Raw genomic sequence first — 25,173 nt, 5'->3', positions numbered from 1 at the left:
AATGGTGTCAATGTGATACCAAAATTGAATTCAGCACCCCCGATTTACACGAAAATGATACCAAATACGGTCTAGCAGCGTCACTAATGTAGATATCAAGATAAAATTGAAAGCCCTAAATAAACTTTCAAGAGCGGATATCTCAAAAACTATTCAAGATATCGAAAAACTTGACTAAATAAAACTTGTAACAAATTTTATCAGCTTTTGGTTTGTCTTAGTAGTCATGTCGCTAAGACGCAAAGTTTCCAAGATATAAGTGAAAAACCGAAAAATGAGACCTTCTTTCCTCCCTCTACCCCCCAGCACCGGGGCTACGGCCGGGGACTTTTGATATGTTCACCTTCTAACTAGTCCAAACAAAGTTACGTAGTCAAAAATTGTGTTCCTAGCATTTCCCTCTATAACTTCTTATTGCTTGGCCTATATAGTAATCAAAGTGAATGAGGTTCAGTCGGCACGCGTTGATGTCTTTTTAAATTTTGTTTGTTTCATAGGAGTTTCTTTAGGAAATTTTGTTTTTAGGGTTCCGTACCCAAAGGGTAAAACGGGATCCTATTACTAAGACTCCGCTGTCCGTCCGTCCGTCCGTCCGTCCGTCCGTCACCAGGCTGTATCTCACGAACCGTGATAGCTAGACAGCTGATATTTTCACAGTTGACGTATTTCTGTTGCCGCTATAACAACAAATACTAAAAACATAATAAAATAAAGATTTAAGTGGGGCTCCCATACAACAAACGTCATTTTTGACCGAAGTTAAGCAACGTCGGGTGGGGTCAGTACTTGGATGGGTGACCGTTTTTTTAGATAATGGTACGGAACCCTTCGTGTGCGAGTCCGACTCGCACTTGGCCGGTTTTTTATTTATCTTTGAGTGGCTGATTCAATATTGCAATGTTTTACCGGCACTGTATGTCTTAGTAAATAAGAATTATATTGCAATAACAGTTACCATTGACCTATAGAGGGATAAGGACGTTTTTATTATCTGTTGTTTTTTTAATGTAAATAAGTTAATGCAAACATAACAAACGTAAACGCAAAAATATTTATCTTCTATTATCTGTTTACCTTAAAGGGTTTTGAACTTGGTTTCCTCTTGTATACCTATTATTGATTAAATCCTGACAGAAATAGTATTAAGCAATTTGCGAACTTCGATTTTCGCGGTTATAGCCCTGATACATCAACATGTCTTTACAATATATGTACTTACTTGTAGCGTCAATATAAATGATGATTTCTTACATATCTACCTACAAAGGTACTATTTTAGATGTGTGTGATATTCTCTTCATCCATCATTCGTTCCATTCGTCTCTTAAAATGCGAGACCTAACCTATAACCAAATAACAATGGATCTATTAACAAGAATAGGCCACAATGAGTGTAATGGTGGATCAGAGACTATTAAAAGTTCTATATAAGATGGGACATTGTATTTTAATTTTTATGAGATCATGTCTTTTTAGAGTTGGACCAAGAAAAGTCTGCAGCGATTTTGATAGCACACGCAGCAGTGTTGGGCAAAAAGTAATTGCATTACGAATTATGAATTCCAATTACAAAATGTAATTTGAATTATGAATTGAAATTACGGAAATGTAATATCTAATTGCATTAAAATATCTCTGCATTACAAAATGTAATTCGCAATGCAATCAGAAATTACATTTGTAATTTTAATTCGTAATGCATTATTTCATGCATTACAAATTACACTCACTTAGTAAAACATTTTCATTGTTTTATAGCATGCTATACCTGTTTGTGGGTTTGTGTTTTAATTTTGCAACTCAATTTTAAGGAAATTATCCTCCAAATTTTCAACTAATGTTTTTTTACATACTTGTGTAAGTTTTTTAGTACGTGTTTTAGTTTTAAAATAGACTGAATATTTTCCTTAACCATTCCACGTGAGTAAGTTTGATCCTGTTTGTGTAAGTAATAAATAGTTTACAACACGTAATTTCGTAGGTAATGCAATTATGAATTAATGTAATTGCAATTAAAAATTACCAGGTAATTCAAATTAAATTTAATTCAATTACGAGCGTAATGCATTACAAATAATTGCATTAAATGTAATTTAATGCGTAATGCAATTACAAATTGATTGCATTATGCCCAACTGACACACAGTCGGTTTTTTCGTTAAAAGTTAAAACACGTCTGATTTTACTTACAAATCACACGAGCCTTATTGGGCTTAGGTACTGTGGGACTGTGTCGATTAGTGTAAATTTTCCTGAAATATTATACAATTTTGCTATCGATTTTTTCCTGAATTAAGTAGTTAATCCCCTGCTTATCATAATGTTTATTATTTATTATACAAACATCTTATCTAGAATAAATATTCCATACCTATAAGATATCAGGTATCTATATCTGATTATATATTATCTGTTAAAAGAAATTCGTAATTGCATAACAAGAGCATAGCATAGGCGCCTATGCATCCTATTAGTATCTTTGGTAAATATGATCGATTGTGAAAAAAATCAGATTATGTATTTTATCGTTTTTATCTGATTTTGACATGTATTTTATTGTCTATTTTAACAATCGCTACATCAGTCAAAAGATAGCGCTAGTGTTTCTACTAATTGGATTAAACCAAAATGTTTTAATTCTTCCGAATTGATGTCAAACATTGAATAATTTTACGGTTTAGACTCACTTGTTTTTAGTTACTCGCGCGACATGTTACACGAGATGACGACATGTTACGAGAGATGTTATGCGAGTGACTAAAAAAAAACAAGTGAGTCTAAACCGTAAAATTATTCAATGTTAGTATGTCTCACAATAGTTTAAATTCGATTAATTGATGTCAAATTTAATACTTCTTCCATTTTCTAAAATCAGTTAAAAACATACCTTTTATATTATTGATTCTATTTGTAAACAAATCGTTGTTGTTTGAAACGTTGTGTAAAAAAAACACAAACTGGCAGGACATTTTCATCTGGGGTGTAATATGCCCGTGGCTGATTTTTAAAAATGATATCATATTATCAGATATACGTAATTACTTAACACGCCTATATCACGCAATTACTTTCTTTGAGTCTTTGGTACAGAATCAGATAAAACGTGATCGATTGTGTAGTAATTGTGATAAAAATGAAATTACATATGTATTTTATCTGATTTTGACACTTATCACTTCACTGTCTATTTCCTAATTCAACATATCACTCGTCAGATGGGGCTATTCTACGGGTGCATATTGTATGGAGTTTAGTTATTGATGAATTTGATAATGACTTTTATTTGTATAAAATAAATAGTTGACGATCATGATATAAATTCATATCTTCTCCTTCTTATGGTGCCGTCTCCTGCCGGAGGTGGGCTATCATTAGGGTTATTTTCAATTTTAACGCTGCAGCTCGAAACAGCGATCTGAGCGGCTACCGCAAAAACCGAAATTCGCAAATTGCGGGGATCTTTCTCTGTTACTCCAATGAAGGCGTAATTACAGTGACAGAGAAAAATCCCCGCAATTTGCGAACTTCGATTTTCGCGGTTATAGCCCTGGTCTGGTGCTCATCTTGAACCAGCACCTGAGGTTTCTGAGCCACGAGGTACGTCTTCTTTCACATTTTAGTTTTCCCTAGATTTTCCCCTGTATACTGGAGGTCGTATTTGTCATTTCGTAATACATGACCAAAGTACTGCTATATAGATTAGCTTAAAATAATTTATATTGTAATTTAATATTATGAAATAAGTAAATCTAAATCAATATCACCCCTGTAGGTAAAACACAAATTCTCAAAGTAGTTTATTCACTTGCACTGCGTGTGCTATCAAACTGCCGTATTCGAACTACAAGATATTCACAAGAGACGACACGTACTAGATCCATTCTAGATACGTTATAGTTTAGATATCAACTAGTTCTCTTTTGCAGCGCAATTCGGGCAACCTATGTCACTTTTACGTTAGATAGAGTAAGATATCTATTAGATGTGAATTGGATCTCTAAGTCATATCCTGTGGAAATCGTTCAAGAGTATCTCCAGAATCGCGCAAATGTCAAATTTGTCAGATTAGATCTTAAACATATCGCTATCGTATCTTGGTGATGTCTAATAGATGTCTATTTCAAAATCCGAATCGGGCCCAAAATCGTTACAGGCTTCTCTTGGTCTAACTCTAACTATTGAAACACACTTCCTGTTTTCGAGTAGATAGACTTTAAATTAATTGTTAAAGAAACTTATAAATATAATATATTCAATAAATAGCTGTGCCCGCGGCTCCGCCCGCGTGGAATTCAGTCTGTGTCAGTAAGCGGCTTTGGTAGGCGTACACTGTGGCACGTACCGTACGTCGGTCTATACCCGACTTGGAACGCGTACAGCGAGCCACGTAAGTACGTCGGATTACGCCCGACGCTTTGAGCATGAGGGCGCCGAAGGCCCCCGGCTTTGGTAGGCGTACAGCGTGGCACGTACGTCGGTCTACGTCCGACTCTTTTAGTATGAGGGCGCCGAAGGCGCCTCGCTTTGGGACGCGTACAGCGCGCCACGTACGTCAGGCTACGACCGCCGCTTTGATTATGAGGGCGCCGAAGGCGCCCGGCTTTGGAACGCGTACAGCGATCCACGTACGTCGGATTACGCCCGACGCTTTGAGTATGAGGGCGCCCCTGGCTTTGGAACACGTACACGTACTCAAAGCGTCGGGCGTAATCCGACGTACGTGGCTACGTCGGATTACGCCCGATGCTTTGAGTATGAGGGCGCCGAAGGCCCCCGGCTTTGATAAGCGTACAGCGTGACACGTACGTCGGGCTACGCCTGACACTTTTAGTATGAGAAGGTCGTAGTCGCTTGGCTTTGGTCCGCTTCCAGCGCGCCACATACATCGGGCCACGCCCGACTCATTTAGTTTGAGGGCACTTAAGGCGCCCGTCTTTGGAACTGGTACAGCGCGCCACGTGCGTCGAGTTACGCCCGATGCTTTGAGTATGAGGGCGCTGACGACGCCCGGATTTGGTAAGCGTACAGCGTGGCACGTACGTCGGTCTACGCCCGACTCTTTTAGTATGAAGGCGCCGAAGGCGCCCGGCTATGGAACGCATACAGTGCGCCACGTACGTCAGGCTACGCCCGCCGTTTTGAGTATGAGTGCATCGGGCTACGCCCGACTCTTTTAGTATGAGGGCTCCGAAGGCTCCCAGCTTTGAAACTGGTACAGCGCGCCACGTGCGTCGGGTCACGCCCGATGCTTTGAGTATGAGGGCGCCCGGATTAGGTAAGCGTATAGCGTGGCACGTACGTCGGTCTACGTCCGACTCTTTGAGTATGAGTGCATCGGGCTATGCTCTTAGTATGAGGGCGCGGCTTTGGAACGGGCACAACGCGCCGCGTGCTTCGGGTTACGCCCGATGCTTTGAGTATGAGGGCGCCGAAGACGCCCGGCTTTAGTAAGCGAACAGCGTGACACGTACGTCGGGCTACGCCTGACACTTTTAGTATGAGGGCGCCTAAGGCGCCCGGCTTTGGAACTGGTACAGCGCGCCACATGCGTCGGGTTACGCCCGATGCTTCGAGTATGAGAGCGCTGAAGGCGTAACGGCGGACGTAAGTACTCTTATGATGTATCGTACGTCTAAATCGGTTAAGGCATTCAGAAGTTAAGGCGGAATAAAGAAACTCACATAAATAAATATATACCTACATACACTCGTCTTTCTTTTGGGCAGTCGTGAAGTGTAAAAAGACGGCACTGTGCAATTAGGGGCAATTAATTTGTTTAATTTTGTTGTATTATTAAATCAACATAATTATTCAATTAAATTTGTTGATACCCGGTCTTCTAAACATAGAGTTAATTTGGCAAAATCCTTCCTCGGTGGCTTATTCGTGTCACTACGTATTAAATTCAGCGCCATCTGTTAGTTTTCCAGGGTACTCAATAGTGGTAGCACATATTTGAAAAAAGTTTGCCCCTCCTTCCTAAGTAGCGCCATAAGATTCAGGGGCAAACTTAAATCAAGCGGGTGTTGTGGCTACCCCCCCCCCTTTTAGGGGTTGAATTTTTATAGCCTATAACCTGGCCGGAGATTTTCTCGACAGATTAGTAGACATCAGAATCCGTTCAGCCGTTTTCACGTGATGCGCGTTCAAATAAACAGACAAACAGATAAACAGATAAACAGACAAACAGACAAAAATTCTAAAAACTGTTGGAACGTGTTCTGTTATCGATTCTAAGTATCCCCAGCCAACTTTTTTTCAAATATCTTCCATGTACAGACTTTCGACCCTCTACAGCTTTATTATATGTATAGATAGATAGATTAAACTCTACTTGACTGCATGTTATATTAATGATTTAGTATTAGTTTCATAGTTTTGACATTGTAATAAAGGTTGTTTTTTTAGCTTTAAGTTTGCATGCCATATTTGGCTAAACATGTGATACTAAATTAATTTACTTTTGACATCTGTACGCATTTACCATGTTTAAGCAAATTAATATTTCTATTTCTATTTCTATTTCTAGAGTCAAACCAAAAAATGTTTTCAGGGATTTTTAATGCACACGCAGTGCAGGTATTAGGTATTTCATTGAAACGTCAAAGTCCAATGAAATTATGACGTAGAAATAACACTGGCACTGTGTGTTCTGTCAATATCTTTGCAGACTTTTCTTGGTCGGACTCTATATGATATATATAATTTTACAAACACGGACGGAAATGAAGAAAGCGCTGGAATGATAAATATAATTATAATAAATTATAAATGACGATATGAGATACAATTTACATGATTTCTTGTAATGAATAATTTAATCTGGTAATAAATATTTATACCTACAAGATGCATGTTTATTATAAGCATTCTCCATAAATCGTGGATGCTATTCAAGACCTGTTTAATGCATTACAAAGTAAACTTAGGCAATTTCCAATGTTTAGATAGAAACCCGTAATTTCAGACTTAGATTTACATTTATTTATTGTATTTATTTCATAATTGCATTACATTATAAATTGTTATGTCAATTTACATCAATACAGTAATACGTAATATGAATGTGAAAATGCCCGATCATCAAATCATAATTTTGATGATCGGGCATTTTCAGTAAAAAGTGTACCTTCCATTTACTTTTTTTCGAACATCCATTAACTTTTGGGTTATATCTACTCAGAATCATGAGTACTATCCATTTAAAAAGAAAAAAAATGTGTCCCCAAAAGAATGTCAGTTTTGTCACACACATTTTGTATGGATCGTCATAAAACTGACACACAATTTGTATGAAAAACTGGGGACACTTTTTTTCTTTGTCTTATTCAATAGTACTCACAGTACACGTGATTCTGAGTCTAAATAACCAAAAAGGAAGGTTTTTCGAAAAAAAGTTAATGGTACCATTTTTTCTGAAAACCCCCGATCAACAAAAATAAATAAATAATAAACAATCAAACATCAATAACTAAAATAAAAATCAATCAATACAGTGCATTGAAAACATACAAGAAAAATAAAGTCAGCTATTAAAAAAAAGTTTATAAGTTATTAGCTGGGCTTACAAATTTCGTCTAAATCGGTTCAGCGGTGTAAGTATGAAAAGGTAACAGATAGGAAGACAGACTGACTTCCGTATTTATCATATTAGTAAGGATAACGTCTTCTAATTGCCTAAAACTTTTGACAGGAAGTTTCAGAACCTAGTTCTCGACTATCTTACCTTAAAAATGCAGGTAGTATACATTATTTAATTTGCATTTTATAATATAAACATTGTTACAGCTACGAACCGGGCTTGCACGTATTGTGACGTGCCGTGACGTATGGACGAGCGAACTTACTCATACGACCCGGTGCCCGGAGCGCCAGTAAGCCACCGACCAACCATGGAGAAGGGACAACTGTGGCGGCAGTACGTCATTGCCGGCGTCGGTACGTAAACTATTCGAAATTTGAATGTGAAGTGTTTTTTTTTTTGCCTGGCTACGAGGTTTTAGCCAAGTGTTGTGCTGGCTGGATGGAAAAGTGGAATGGTTTTCGTAAAATTTTTTTTTACAATATTTGGGATCTTTTAGTAAGTACAGAATTATTAGAGACGGGAGATCCTTATTTAAGTAAGCATAAATAAATTTAAAAAGTAAATGGGAAGTTTAAGAAATAATAATGCGTTTTTTTTAAGTGGAATGCTGGCTGGTATAGTTTGTGAGGTTGAAAAGTAAACAAGTAATTTTATGTTTTAGTGGGATTAGTGCGTATCTTTTAAAATCCAGTGTTATCTAGTCCAATATTGTTTTACAAAAAGGCAGTGCTAGTTTTATGAAAAAATAAACGTTTAAAAGTAGGTAGGTATCTGAATAGGTACTACTCGTAAACGATTAAAATGAATAACAACACATAATACGTGACTGTTCATACCGTACGTTTTTAACTGAAATTAAAACAAGTATGTGTAGTAGGAAATGATTTTTAAGGACCATAAAGATAAAGATTATAAATTCATCAACTGAGAATTTTACAATTCGCGCCTTTTTACACTGACAATAATAAATCCGTCTATACTCTGTAACGTAGAAGCGACAAATTAAAAATAAATAGGCGCGAAGGGTCATCGTCCCATAGAAAATTTGAATTTCGCGCCTTTTCTACTGACAAAGTTGTTTGACCGGCTATATAATTTGATGTCTCCAAATTTAACTATGACAAAAATTATACTCTTTTTAATACCACGATGGTGGCAAACAAGCATATCAACAGCCCGATGGTAAGCGATTACCGTAACCTATGAACGCCTGCAACTCCAGAGGGTCTATCCCTGCAGATGCCACTCGTTCAGATGCTCGCTTTCTGTCCATCTATCACTCTTACATGTTAGTGCGATAGAGAGTGAGATAGCGTTTCGTTGTCGCACCTAGCGCAAACTATTGGCATTTTGGCAGCTAGGGTTATTACACGCGCGTTGCCGACCCTAGTCATACTATAAACAATAAAGCTTCAAATACCATGAGAATAAACTGTTTTGACGTTCTGATATTCTAGGAACACGTTATTATGATATAAAATAAAAAAAATATAAGGGGACATCTTACACAGATCAACCTAGCCCCAAACTAAAGCTTGTGCTATGGGTGTTAGGCGACGATATACATACTTATATAGCTAAATACATATATACATAGAAAACACCCATGACTCGGAAACAAATATTTATGTTCATCACACAACTAAATGCTCTTACAGGGATTCGAACCCAGGACCATCAACTTTACAGGCAGTGTAGTGACTAGTGACCCTGGCTATATTTGGCTGTAACGAACCTGAATAATTCTATCTAAACTGTAACTAACTAACTAAGGTAGGTTAACTGGAAGAGATCCCTTAAAGGGATAAGTTCGCCTTTGTACTAATGACGAATGTTATTTTTCCTGTTTTGTTTTTATTTTTGTACAATAAAGTGTTTTACTACTACTACTAAATACAGATTTTCTTTGAAATTATAGGTAGATTGAAAGCGTGATTTTCCGTGAATAATTACAGAGTTCAATCACTTATCAGTGCAAGTTATCAATACGTTACAGCGGTATCAAGGGTTTATATAATGCGATTAAAGTCATAATATACACTTCTTTAATGCTCTACATCGCCGGTTTAATGATAATGTTAAATGAGTTTTACTTTCAAACTAAATTGATTAAATTATTTGAACTTTCTTCATTGTATAAATTGTTATACTTACACAATGAATCATATTTCCTCTTCTTCCTTGCGTTATCCCGGCATTTCGCCACGGCTCTTGGAAAGAAAGAAAGAAAATACATTTATTTACGTCAACCAACCAGTTAAATTACAAATTTTATATCGACACATAGACGTTAAATAGGACCCCCACTCAGCGTAATGCTACGACGGTAAGCCGCAGCGCTGATTTTCGGTGGGGACTGTAAAGGTTTACAACCTTTACAGTCTTGTTTAATCTGTGACTGTCACAATATTCAAATTTAGAATTTGAAGCCCGCTGTCAAATGGAACGCGGTGCGCATTCGGCATTCGATTAGAGGCAGCCATCTAGTATAGATATTTCACTGTAAATCTAGCTGAGAAAATATATCCAAGAAGAACTGATCTTTAGTTTTATCCATGCCCACAGCGTCCTCCCAATAGGTCGTCCTCTTTACATGACCTAACTAACTCATGGGAGCCTGGGGTCCGGTTGACAACTAATCCCATCATTAGAAATAGGGTAGCGCTAGTTTTTACTAAAGCGACTGCCATAAATATTCCCATTTATTTATTTAACATTTTAAATCAGGCAACAAGGCCCATAACAGGTACAAATACCTTACAGACTAACATATATAGTTCGTAGCTCCGTAACAGAGCCTAATCCTATTGTCTATTGTTAAGTAAAACCGCACGTGCTACTTACCTGCAAAAAAGGGTCATACTCATTCTATTTGGCACCTGAGCGCAGGCTAGTCCAACGATCAAAAAAACAAGTGTAGGTGCGGTCTCCGATAACGCGCCTTTGTTACGCATCTCGATGACACATTTTAGACTGGTTCTGTAGCGTTCGACTCGCCGGCACTCGGTAACGACAGTAACCAAAGTACGCAGGTTTTTATGCAGGTAGTGGTGGCACGTGGCACGAGCGGTTTTACTTAACAATAGACAATAGGATTAGCTCGGGCTCTGTTTGAAACCTACGAACTATACCTCTATATGAATTTTAATATTTATAAACTTAAAAAACTAAACACTATTTAGGCGACAAAACGGCTTGGCTCCGTTCAATCGACTGGTCTTGTGTAGTTTTCGACAGTTTGCCCTGGAACCCCCGAAACACGACAAATTTGAAATTTGAATTTTGGAGCCTTGCTAATGGCGTGCAGAGTTGAGTTGGTTCGACTCTAATCGTCTGACAGATACACATACCTATTGAAAGTTTATTGGTATAGATAGATACGGTTGGTTACGGCAAACAATGAGTAATTTATTTTTGTGGTTAATGAGCATGCGGGGTCAGCGATGTGAACTGTCAATGTACTTATAGTGCACTGTGCTAACTAAGTAATTAATTTACCTAATGAAGATAAAAAACACACAGAATATTTGCATTCTCGCGCGCGACTCCTACTATTAAGCGCGACTTTAACGGCTCGGCCACGACATCGAGCGACTTGCGACGGCGGCAGCGATAACCATAGGTTGGAGCGTGACACAACGATCGGACCTTTCGCTCCAACCTATGGTTATCGCTGCCGCCGTTGCAAGTCGCTCGATGTCGTGGCCGAGCCGTAAGTATGGACTCGCGCGCGAGAAAGCAACATAATTATGCTAGACCGCCAGGTATCCAAAAAAATCTACGTCTTTAAAAAAAAGCTACCATCAAATGTAAATATTACACTTTGAACAACATTAATGAGCAAAAATAAAACAAATATCTCGAGACAACTTCGCCATTATGAAGTTCAAATAGAAATCTTTAAAAAGTTGGTATGTAGTCTGTAGTTTATATTTCTTTGGAATTGGCATCTCTAATGACATATTGTGTTAGAACGATTGCATCGCCATTTTGTGAACATTTGCTGGTCGTTTATCCTCGTTATCCTACGACATTAAAAGCACATGAAAATGATAAAAAAGCTGTGATATAGTAACCACCCAACTAGCAAAAAAGTCTCAGATTGCGCACTTTATAAGAGTAGTGAGCTTATAGCGCTCTTATTTTTGTTTTGAACTTGTCATCGCTCTTATATTAGTCTTAGACAAGCTAATACGCACTTTAGTAAGTTTAGTCTTATTACCTAGTCTTATATATGTATATTAGAGCATTTTATAATACCATTATAAGCCTCTCGCTCTTACAATAACATTTACTAAGTCTCATTGAACTTGAGAGTACCTGGTCTTATATCCACATTCTCTAAGTTCATTTGATCTTATAATAGACTTTCTAAATGCTATTATAAGAATGTAAGACTAATATCAACATGGCATAATACTATTATGAGCCTCTCGCTCTTACAATAACATTTACTAAGTCTCATTGAACTTGAGAGTACTTGGTCTTATATCCACATTCTCTAAGTTCATTTGATCTTATATTAGACTTTCTAAATGCTATTATAAGAATGTAAGACTAATATCAACATAGCATAATACTATTATAAGCCTCTTGCTCTTACAACAACATTTACGAAGTCTCATTGAACTTGAGAGTACGTGGTCTTATATCCACATTCTCTAAGTTCATTTGAACTTATATTAGACTTTATAAATGCTATTATAAGAATGTAAGACTAATATCAACATAGCATAATACTATTATAAGCCTCTTGCTCTTACAACAACATTTACGAAGTCTCATTGAACTTGAGAGTACCTGGTCTTATATCCACATTCTCTTAGTTCATTTGATCTTATATTAGACTTTCTAAATGCTATTATAAGAATGTAAGACTAATATCAACATAGCATAATACTATTATAAGCCTCTTGCTCTTACAACAACATTTACGAAGTCTCATTGAACTTGAGAGTACCTGGTCTTATATCCTCATTCTCTTAGTTCATTTGATTTTATATTAGATTTCTAAATGCTATTGTAAAAATGTAAGACTAATATTAACATAGCATAAGAACACTGTAAGTACGTACTTTTCTGATCTTACTAAAGCTATAATAAGATCAACAGCAGCACTTTAGTAAGATATTAGAGTGATATAAGATCAAGACACTTATATCACAATAGAGAAGATCAATATCAGATGGTTTGATCTTAAATCGTTTTTGGGAACACTATTGTTAGTATTAGTAATTCAACATGGCCACATCATTTGTATTCAGAATGCTTAAAATACTCTAATAGTGCGCTTGAAAAATGCACCTACATCAATGGCTGACTATCAATACAAAATAAAGAAATAAAATAATTATAAAAATATTCAAATACCATATTTGAGTAGGCGCATAAAGTTTGAAGTGTAAAACAGGGTCTACTTTACAATAAATAATATTTTCCCATGTGAATACTTACCCTGAAACATAAACAGACGATGATAAACAGCACGTTATTATATTTAAACATAATTCATAAAAAGTATGATAAACACTTACACTAATATGTTTTTGTCACGTTGCAGTTAATTTCACCCGTATATTTATACTTCACAAATAGAATGTTTCAAACCAAAATAAGCTTATTTAGGCTTACAAGATTCTAACGTTCGACCAATATAAGCCTATGTAGGCTTACAAGATACTTACGTTCGACCAATATAAGCCTATGCAGTATGTAGGCTTACAAGATACTTACGTTCGACCAATATAAGCCTATGTAGTATGTAGGCTTACAAAATACTTACGTTCGACCAATATAAGCCTATGTAGGCTTACAAGATACTTACGTAAAAGCGATATTAGCCTAAAGCAGCTTAATATAGTTTTGAAAAAGATTACTGTGAATGCAAACAACATTCAATTAGACTGATATTAGAACGATATTAAAATAAATACGCTTATGCTTTGTGCCCAAACCCGGGCTTATACGATGATATAAAATCAATATAAGAGCGACAAAATTGTAGTCTAGAGACTGTTGTTAGCGTGATTTTGCTAGTTGGGCATGCTCCGCGATTTTTGCGCCATTTAGGGTCCTAGCTAAATTGGTTGTTCAATACTTACGCTATAGAATTTCGAATTTAGCAAGAACCCTGAATGGCATAACAATCCCGTGTTGTGACTGTACCTAGGTATATATATATACCTACCTAAACAAAAGCCCTATTAAATTTATTCTGGGACCAGGGGCTCTAGCCCACCAGGGGGCCTAGCAAAGTTGACAATAATCTTACATCGACAATCGCCAAACGAAACTAATGTAAATTTAATTTATAATAAACAGTTCAAATAAAAAACAAACTTAAATAGGTAGGTAGTTTCTCTACATTCCAGAATTGCAGAACTCTACAAGTATTTACTGTTTTTCTAACACTATTATAATTTATTAATTATAATTTGCATTAAAATTAGACGTCAGAATCACGTGATCAGAACATGTTACAATGATGTTTTTCTTTGACAGGTTATTACGTAGGCTTTAAACTTTTATTAAATGTATTTATTTAATCGCATGGCGATATGGTCACATCGGCAAAAATTGTATACACAGTATTATCGTAAAAATAATATTCGATTGATAAACTGAAAGGCAAAAGTTATCAACATTTTTATTTGAATTATTTGATAAGACATTGTGAATTGATGGTTTAATCAGAACCCCTAGTGTACATTTTATGAGAGCCAACAGGAGTGGTCATTTCTCCATACAAACGTATTCGACTGTTTCCTCCGTGGGCTTTAATGCTAAGGCAATGATTTTTTCAACACAGATTAATATTGTCAATATCTGTGTCGGACCGTTGCTTTTTTTGATATTTTTGTTTTTTAAGGCGCCCTTTCTAAAATGGCCAAAAAGGCCTCATTGACTATGCCGCAATGAGAGGCGTAGTATTCAAAACTGATATCAATTAGCCAAAAAACCAAAACGGTCCAACATAGATAATTTTATAATCATTTAGACTTCCAAATTTGGTTACGATTGGTTAAGTTTTGGAGGTGGAAACAGTCGAGTACGAAACCTAGATTTTTGAGGTTTTTACGCAGGATTTTTCGCCTTGTCCTTATCGCACTAGTTTTAGGAACCGCTTCCGTTAGCGTGACGGTATATTTACCTAAAATATTTAAAATTCAGCTCCTGTGAGCAGCTTCATCTTAAGTCTCATTTTGTATGGGATTTTGAACAGCGCGCCTAGCGGGACGTTTTGGAAACTCAAAATCCCGTACAAAATGGATGGATGGATTGGAAAATGACTGCAGAGTTGCATTTGAAATAAAAATACTCTCGAGCGCTTTAGTCAAATTTTTTTTTGCATCTGAGTGTATGTGCTTTTGCATCTGAGTGTTTTTGCATCTGGATGAAAAATAGACGAGTGTACAAGTAGGTAGAGATAGACCAAGAAAAGTCTGCAACGATTTTGATAGCCCACGCAGTGCAAGTGTTATTCATACGTCATAATTTCATAGAAGTTTAACTTTTAAAATAACACTTGCGCTGCGTGGGCTATCAAAATTGCTGCAGACTTTTCTTGGTGTAACTCTAGTAGGTATGTACATAATAAATTCGCAGTAAACACGCGTATTATCTGTAGCGTGACGTCATCAGTAATTACTCGATGATGATACTTGATTGTGATTTCAGCAAAAAACACTAATTACACGGTCAGATTACAATCAGTATGTGTCATAAATATGTATACATCCACTGAAATAAGGTGAAAACGCGTACCTATTTTGACCTTGACTGTATTAGAATTAAATGTGGCTATAAAATTGAATTAAAAGTAAAGAAATATAGTCTGTCAAGCCATTTCCGTCAGTATAAAAAAGCGAAAAATGAAAAAAAAAAATTGGCGCGATGGGTTATCGTCCCCTAGAAAATTAGAATTTTGCGCCTTTTTCTGCTGGCACATTTGCTTGGCAGACTATAACTACCAACACTACCACCAGCAGTCTTGACTATATTCTACTCCATTAGCTTAAAAAAAAGGAAAATAAACAATATCATGTCGTATGGTAGCTCAGCAAGCAAGCAAAAATTCCATACTAAATTGTTGCCATGTATAAGAATTTTAGATCAAAAATGTGACAGTTACGTAGGAAGTGCCCTCATTTAATTTCTACTATTTTATGTCGCACTGTAAGTAACTACGTAAATTGTTGATAGGACATATGACCATGTTACTTCATTAAAAATGCGCGATTAGGTACACGCACTGGACGTAAATTCAACTAAACTGGCGTATACTCTACGTAATTATTTTATTGAAGTTGCTTTAAAATAAAGTAGTTTATTCAATAACAAAACTTATACAAACTATTATTAAAATTAAGTATAAACTAAATAAATTGAAACTGAAACTAATAAAATAAATAAATAAAACTTACCCACCTACCTTAGGTCCCCCAGATCTGTCCCCTGCAGAAGGGTGCCCATAAGTCTGGCTACATTCCCACACTGAATAGCTATGCCTATTCTTTGGCCTAGGAATGAGCCAGCCCTAGGGTCACCCGTGGCTTCCAATAGTCTTTTTTTTAGGCCCTAAAATTAACATAGGTAGTGTTCTTGACTAGGCCCCCTGATCTTTAACGCACATTGAATCTCTATACTTGCTTTGCGGTACATTTCCTCCACATCATCACAGCAATAGGCAAGACGATTTTCCTCTCTCAACCCGTAATGTAAACATATATCTGATAATAACAAAGTAACACCTAATAAATTATGCAAATGGTCAGTATAATTAAATTACGAGCCTAATCATATAGCAGGAAACAAGACATTTCCGAATTGCTTTTCCTGTACGGAAAGTTTCCTTATAACTGCCGCCGTACCGTCTGTAAGATGTTATGGGTTCGTTGAACTCTTGATGCGACATTACATAAAGCCTAGACAAAACAAATCTTTGAATCAATAAAAACTTTTTACAAAAAAAATTAAACCGACTTCAAAAAGGATGAAATTCTTCCATTGCAAATCTTCCCTTGCAATATAGTCTAGTTTCCGTATGAATTTTTTCATGGTATTTGCCCTTGATTAAGCGTAAAAAATTAAATATAGACCAAATATTTTGCGTTAAAATATCCAAAATATGCCCCATCTTAAAATATCCAATAGGATGACACGCTAGACCCTGCCCGGGCCAGACCGGAGCTTCCAGCGCTTCGTTTTCTATGGAAAGCACCAGCTATGGAATGACGTGTCGATGCGACCGATTCATCCTTAAATGTAAGAAAATTGTCTTCTAACATATTTGTAATCAAATCTTGCTCTTCCTATTAAAGCGGAAAAAGACTTAGATCTTAGACAAAGCAAGACTAAAGGAAACCTAACTACTAATCACTTGTAACAAGTACGTGTTTCGACTACGCGCCATCTGATTTGGAATGCCAGGCCTAATAATGTCCTAGAATATTCTAGAGCAGGAAGGATGTGTTTTCCTGATGGCACTTTGTTTTCCTGGCCGGTAATAATCCTAGACTACTGTTTACTGATACTGAGTGTAGGTGCTTACATTTGTTTAGCATATAAATTATGTGTCGTTAAAAATAACAGTGTGCAGTTAAATAGGTGTTTGTTGTGTAATAAATTGTATAAAATTATGTTACTCGCTTAAAGGAATATTTGTAAGTAAGTAAAATATTCTTTATTGTATTTTACTTGTATGTATGTATTGTATTGTACTTTATTCACTATAATGGAAAAATAATAAAAATACATCAAATACAAGTTTTATACTAGGTGAGAAAAGGCGGTCTTGTCGCAAAAAGTAATCTGTGCTAGGCAGCCTTAGGGTAGCAGGAAATTTACAAGTATGTACGGGTAGTGCCGATATGTATTTAATTCGTTCAATGAACTGAAGATAAAAAAAAAAAACTTTATTTAATAATAAATTAGTTCTGTTGTCTCATGTAATACCTAAATTTAAGCGTTTTCTGAATAAATTTCTTCTATTCTATTCTATTTATACAATAAATACATAATTACATACAGCCATAATATAATTATAGTCATTAGTCACTACTACCTAGTTACTGTCTTACTGTACTTATAATAGGTACGTTAGATCAAAAAGGTAACGTTACAAAAGAATGTAGATGACTTTTCTTTCCATCCACAAGTTATAATTTAATTTTAAGACTACGCAGTGTTTAATTATTCCACTTAGTTAGGTAGGTACTTTTAACGTTCTAAATGTGTAGCTACCTAATTATTTATTTTAATCAACAAGATAGCTTATTATGATCTAATGTTGTGTACTTAACCACCGTCGATATCACTTTTAATTGCTTAATTAACTGGCTTAATATTACGAATTTATATATACCGTTCGCTCTAAAGTAAACCATATTTTATAAAGAATATAATTGAAAGTTGAAGTAAAATATACATGAGTTCTGCTCCTACAAACTTGTAAAAACAATAGCCATTTATATATAGGTGCCGTTACATACGAATTTATATATAGGTACCGTTCGTTCTAAAGTAAACCATATTTCATAAAGAATAACTATAATTGAAAGTTGAAGTAAAATATAAATGAGTTCTGCTCCTACAAACTTGTAAAAACAATAGCCATTTATGTATAGGTACCGTTACATACGAATTTATATATAGGTACCGTTCGTTCTAAAGTAAACCATATTTCATAAAGAATAACTATAATTGAAAGTTGAAGTAAAATATAAATGAGTTCTGCTCCTACAAACTTGTAAAAATAATAGCCAATAGCGTAGTACATGTATGTTAAAATGTTTACTCAAGTGTAAAGTATATAAGTAACCTCGACTTTGTACCTACTATGCATTTAGTGAATCATTGTAAAGACATTTTAATTTACATGAAAACAAAATAATTGAATGGATGTTTACAAAAACAACATAACTGACTACACTGGTTGATACCTGAAACGATTAACAATATTCTTAGAAACGTGTCAACCGCTCTAAGCAGTTATGTTGTTTTTGTAAACATCCCTTCAATTTTTTCATCACATATGTAATTACATACGTAAAATAAATACGTAGGTATCAGCATTTATATTTTTATTAGGTCTGTTTAGGGCCAGGACAAAATCTCTGGTCTAAATATTTTTTGACAAATTCATTATTAAACTCAGGCCGCGCAGCCAAGATGCCAATCGCTTACGCTCCGTAGCAATCGAAACGCAACTGTCACTGTCGCACTAATATGGAAGAGTGATAGAGAGACGTAAAGCTTTTCGTTGTCGAAGCGATAGCGATTGTAACCTTAGCTAGGCCAGCTGGTCTATAAATTAAATAGTTTTTATTTCGGACACGATACTACAACATAAATAAATTACAAAACACAGTAAAGGTACAACAGTTAAACAATTAAAATAGCTACAAATTCATTATTAAATAAATTAAATTATAAATTCCTTTTGATGATAAATTTTCATCAATTTTCAATAAATAATATTATTAAAAATTATAAAATTCAAAACATTCCAATAACATATCAACTAAGTCGATTACCTATCACTCACATGACGTATTTAATAATTGCAATAAATTTATCGCGTGATAAAGATTTGACCTCCAATAAAATGTGTATTAACTATCTGTACCTACTTACTCTATAGATAATGATAACCTAATGTATAGTTTTCTGTTGTAATCAAATGGGAATCGTATGTGGTCTGTCTGTAATCACTATGGGAAATATTAACTGTATGTGTTTTCTTTATTTTTTAACAACGGGTAAACCAACAAAACATAGTAAAACTTAAAGAGTAAGGGCCAGTTGCACCAACCACATTTGACGGACTGACCAACGTCAGCCGGCGCGCCCTTTTGCAGTACTTTACTATCAGTGTTACCAACTTGGCATAATTGATGCCAGATCTGGCATATTTTCACTTGCTTTAGCACCAAAATTTTCCATTTAGCATCTGGCATATTTTTAGCATAATTTAGCCTAACCCAAGTTTGCACCAACTTGGCAGCAACAATATGCGCCATCGCCTTATGTGGTTCATATTTTCATATTAATTTTGACTTTTGTGGACGGATGGACGTCGACGGACTATATAAAGTTGGTCAAGCAGATCTTGTCAGTAAAAAAAGGCGGCAAATTTGAAAAATTTATGTGTTTTAAGTATCTAATTTCAAGTTGACATTTTAGCATTTTTTTAGCATATTTCTAAAAACTTTGGCATAATTTTAGCATAATCTAGACATTAGTCTAGCATTTTTTCAAAATCCGAGTTGGCAACACTGTTTACTATGAAACTTTCCATACATAAAAATTTAGCGAACGATACGAACAGTTTGGTGCAACCGACCCTAAGAGTAGTATATACATATACTTTTTAACCTAAAGGTAAAAGAATTGGGCATCACCCATTCAGGTATCTTGACGCTGGTCTTCCGTGGAGACCTGTCCAAGCGTGTCAGTTACGTGCTGACGTGATCTAAACTGACATTGGTTAAACTAAATTGAGATCAGAACAGAAATCACTAATAAATATTACCTATTTCATTTTTTTTACCTATTTCATTAGTTTAACAATATTTCTATAGGTAGCTACGCCACTTATTTATATGCCCGCTATGGATGGTTGCTACCCCAACAGAATGCGTTATTGCCCCTAATATTTAAGCATTTATTAAGTATACATTTTTTACTGGTTAAAGTTAGTGTTAATATCAATATTATAATAACTGATTTGCAAGACCGAAGTGATCCCATAAGTGTTCCGTGAAAAATTGTCAATTTATGTTAAAGTCGTCACCAAATTGGTAAATTAAACAAACATAATTTTGAATATCTTATCAGTGTCCAACATCGGTATTTACGCTGTTTTTTGGCATAATCCAATATCACATTTATTTATTATATCTAATCGATTTCCCGTATCGTGTTTATGGTCGCCATATTTGATGATAAAGCGGAATAGATATTGGTTGTACAGATAATTTACCCCCTGTAGTGATAGACGAATCTAGCTGAGGGTATTCACCTTCTTTTTGTAATCCTATATACGATGGGTACATAAAGCTTTAAGTACCTATTTAATAACTGAAGATGTCATCGCTGTCATTTTCTTTACGAAACTGTCTGGATTGAATGCAGAAGATTTTGCAGAAATGAATTAGAGACTCACTAGATATGAAATAAATAAATAAATATTATAGGACATTCTTACACAGATTGACTAAGTCCCACAGTAAGCTCAAGAAGGCTTGTGTTGTGGGTACTCAGACTACGCTATATATAATATACAAATACTTAAACACATAGAAGACACCCATGATTCAGGAACAAATATCTGTATCATCATACAAATAAATGCCCTTACTGGGATTCGAACCCAGGACCATCGGCTTCGCAGGCAGGGTCACTACCCACTAGGCCAGACCGGTCGGCAAATCGTGAAGATATGTGACGTTCCACGCAAAAAAGTACCTTATGGCGGCTGGCGCTTACGTTACATAGCGCCGCAATAATATTGGAGCGGCGTTAATAATAGCGTAAGCGCCAACCGTCATAAGGTATCTTTACCCGTGGGACGTCACATATTTTTACTATATCGTATCTAGTTAATCTCTAATTCATTTCCCGAATCGCGCCGTTTGTTTTATAATACCTGGTGATACTTTGAATATTAAACTTATGAACATGAGTACCTAAGTACTCGTACCTACCAGCCGACCAAATGCGAAACATATACCAACTTTTTAGGGCAGGCATAGTCGACTAAACAGAGGTGGTTGAAACTATGTCATTGATGTCATTTTATCATTTACTCAAATAAAGTAAAAGTTAAATCTCATCGCCCGCAATATCTAACAATTAAATATTTGCAAAGACTTCACGAATATTTTTACAGGGATTATAACGTTATTACTATACTCATAATTTAATTAAATAAAGTTTTGTTAGCAGACATTGAGCAAATAAAGCATTATAATTGTTTTCTTAGTGTTTTCTTTATTTAAAATATATTAGTTTTAGATAAAATTACGTTTTGTCTACGAAATTACAAAGATCAAGTACACGTGCTTCTTTTTCGGTTACTATGTGGTAAGAAAAATGACCCGATTCGGACATCTATTAGATATCTTTTAGACATCACCAAGATACGATAACGATATGTTTAAGATCTAACCTGTCAAATTTGACATTTGCGCGATTCTGGAGATACTCTTGAACGATTTCCATAGGATATGACTTAGAGATCCAATTCACATCTATATAATAGATATCTTACTCTATCTAACGTAAAAGTGACATTGGTTGCCCAAATTGCGCTGCAAAAGAGAACTAGTTGATATCTAAACTATAACGTATCTAGAATGGATCTAGTACGTGTCGTCTCTTGTGAATATCTTGAAGTTCGAATACGGCAGTTAATCATTTGAAGTAAAATTGTGCAAAAATGGCCCAGGCCCAATAGTACCTATCTTAATAGACTGTGAAAAAGTTGATATCGATCAAAGTTAAATGTACGCAATTAATACAATAATAGTACCTATTCCTTAAAATTAGATACAAGTAGTATGTTTATGCCGCTCCGGGGCCATAATTTTTCCGCCAGAGGGCGCCACTTTGTATGCGCAAGGTAGTGACTATTTAGTTCCAAAAATCCACCTAACAAATAATATACTTGGCATTTACCGTATTTTAGTAATTTGGGCCCTGAATCTGGAAAATTTGTCGTTTTCATGTAGGAATGGTACGTTTTTGCCCCTGAAAAACCGGGTTAAATATGTCGATATGTCTGGCGGGTGAATCTGTCGCTGAATTCCGCCGAATACAATATAAATATGTCTGTAAATCAAGCCATACATTAACAGATTTGTCCGCCATCCACAAACTCGCAGCCGTATTCGAAAAATGAGGTACGTCAAATACTAGATATTGCAACGATATGGATTGGATGTCAGTGTCAAACAAGTGTCAAAATTGACGTTTCTTCAAACAAAAACGTCACTTTTGACACTTGTTTGACACTGACATATCCGATCCATATCGTTTCGATATAGTCTAGTATTTGACGTATCTCATTGTTCGAATACGGCTGTCGATCATGCTACCGCGGCACAAAAGTGCAGATATCTCTGACTTTGAACCGCGGGCGCAGGTGAAGTTCAATGCCACGCGGCGCGTGCGCCGCTTGCCAACGATTACACTCGCGTTTTGAGGTTCAGGTTCGACGTGTTGCCTCTCTGTCGCACTTGTTAATTCGTACGTAAGTGTGGCAGGGAGGCAACACGTCAAACGTTGCGGTAGCCCTCAGACGTACTCTCTGAAATTTAGATGGTGAACTCTAAATTTAATCTATACTCGTAATCCCAAATAATTCTAAATTTAAATTCCTTCATATCGCAATTTTTTTACAAAAACTCAATAATTAATTAGTATTTTTTTTAATGTAAATAGCGTGCCTATACTATCGCAATTGGAAACCGTATAGGTAGCTGTAAGATTTAATAAATAAATAAAAAATAAACAAAATGTTCATTCAGTGTAGATGAAGTCCAATGGCGATCTGCGCGTGCGCCGGAAGTCAGCGATTACACTCGCGATCAGTTTGTGGCCACGCAACGTGACAGCACGGAAACTATAGCATATAACACAATACATTACATGTGTGTTGGTTTTACAAACTTTTTTCGTCAAAAGTATAGTTGGTCAAGCTGATCTTGTCAGTAGAAAAAGATATCGTCGCATAGAAAATTTGAATTCAGCGAACATATATTATAAGTGTTTTTATGTAGTAAGTTAGTACTTACTACATAAAAGCTACTACTACTTACCTTAGGTAGGGGAGACCGAGGTGAGTTGTGACAGAGGAGAGTTGTGACATTGTCGATTTTTTGGAATCTAATAACTGTTAGCGAGCTCGCAACAGTGTGCGTTTGTTAGCTCGTAACTTGAACTAAGAAACGCGCGCTATTGCGACCTAGTTTTCAGTTAATAGATTCCAAAAAATCGACTATGTCACAACTCTCCTCTGTCAAAACTCACCTTTGTCTCCCCTACCTACTTACTACTAGTACTTACATCCTCTGTTAGTACATAGGATGAAAGTTCTTCTGGTAAGCTAACAAAAATATGGATCTCATGATCTGAAATAAACAAATTTAATTTTTATGTTTATATTTAATTATAAATAAATAAACAAGAATTGCTCGTTTAAAGGTATTAGATTTATATTGCGAAAAGCTGTATGTGAAGTCCCCAATCCGCATTGGGCTAGCGTGGGGACTATAGCCCAAGCCCTCTCGCGCATGAGAGGAGGCCTGTGCTCAGCAGTGGGACGTATATAGGCTGAAATGATGATGATGAGATTTATATTGTAGGTACAGTATGGCAGTATTAGCTTTAATTCTCCGAGTTACATGAAAACGATAAAACGCTTACAAACCTAATCTACAGATATCAACCACCCGCGCAGATAATAACATATTATGTTAATCTGCTGTTGTAAAACAGATGCGATAGTGAACACTCATAAAATAAAGATTACTGTATCCATTTTGTATGCGTACTGCATGAATTATATTTTTTTATAGGCTATTGTTGACTAGGGATCATATTGATACAAATTTTACAAAAAACTAACATGACTGACATAATTTAGAAATTTATTTTGATGTCACAAAGTAAGCTCGAATCGGCCCCTTTGCTTCAAGTGAGTTTAGGGTCAACCGCTGGTTTGTATGATGGTCTGGGTCTGTGGTTGCTACGGTTTGCGTAGCACTTTCATCAGATTTCGTAGAGCGTCTACAATTTTAACACATTAACTGCCAGCGACTCCCTAGCGGCTCGATTCTGAAAATGTATTAGATCTGTACTAGACCTCAACAAGTTACGATATGGATAATTTAATAAAGATATTTGTAAGATAGATATGTCAAATTTGACGTTTACGCGATTCTGGAGGTCCTCTTGAACGATTTCGACAAGTTAGATATCCAAGTCACATCTAGTCGATATCTAATGCAAATCTAGTTGATCTCTATATCGTTTCTAGATCTTGTGATTATCTCGTTTCCCGAATACGCGTGATTAACTGCCAGCGACTCCCTAGGGGAGTTCACTGTTCGTAGGCGCTTTTCGCTACATACGGTTTTTCCCGTGTTATCGGCTACGCTCGTAGCTCGGGCTGGTACTGAATGTGTTAAGAAAGTGATACTATTGTAAAGCATTTCTTGAGTTTATATTCTCATTGCTCCAACGCATTTAAAATGAAGTCTCAAATAGGTAGCTACTTTTTTTCTCTAAAATTGTTCGTTTCTTAGTAGATATATTATGTTATAAAAATACCATAATTTTTAACATATAAAACTGATCTCTATGTTTGTCTTCCCTAATAGGTAAGTTGAGTTACAGCTATAGTTCGTATTTTTAGCATTAGAAAGAAAGTAAGCGATCTTGACATGTCTTATTATTAAAAATCACCATAGAAAAATAAGTCACAGTAAATATGTTAGAATTATAAAACATAATATTCCATCATTTACATTCCTTTGCTTTCATAAGTAATATTAACACATTTTTAAGCGTTTTTAAAATATTTT

At 35.8% G+C, this 25,173-nt stretch overlaps 1 protein-coding gene across 1 annotated transcript in view; it reads left to right on the top strand.

Moving 5' to 3' along the window:
• Positions 1-25,173, top strand: part of LOC134675011 (facilitated trehalose transporter Tret1) — a 62,048-nt gene that overhangs the window by 18,803 nt on the left and 18,072 nt on the right. The window contains exon 2 of the mRNA XM_063533160.1: positions 7,789-7,938. Coding sequence (XP_063389230.1) covers positions 7,830-7,938 — 109 coding nt within the window. The 5' untranslated portion in view covers positions 7,789-7,829. The remainder of the gene's footprint in view (positions 1-7,788; positions 7,939-25,173) is intronic.

This window comes from Cydia fagiglandana, chromosome 21, assembly GCF_963556715.1.
Source record: "Cydia fagiglandana chromosome 21, ilCydFagi1.1, whole genome shotgun sequence".
NCBI lineage: Eukaryota > Metazoa > Arthropoda > Insecta > Lepidoptera > Tortricidae > Cydia > Cydia fagiglandana.
The sequence above is the reverse complement of the archived record's forward strand: the minus strand, read 5'-3'. Positions and strand labels throughout refer to the sequence as shown.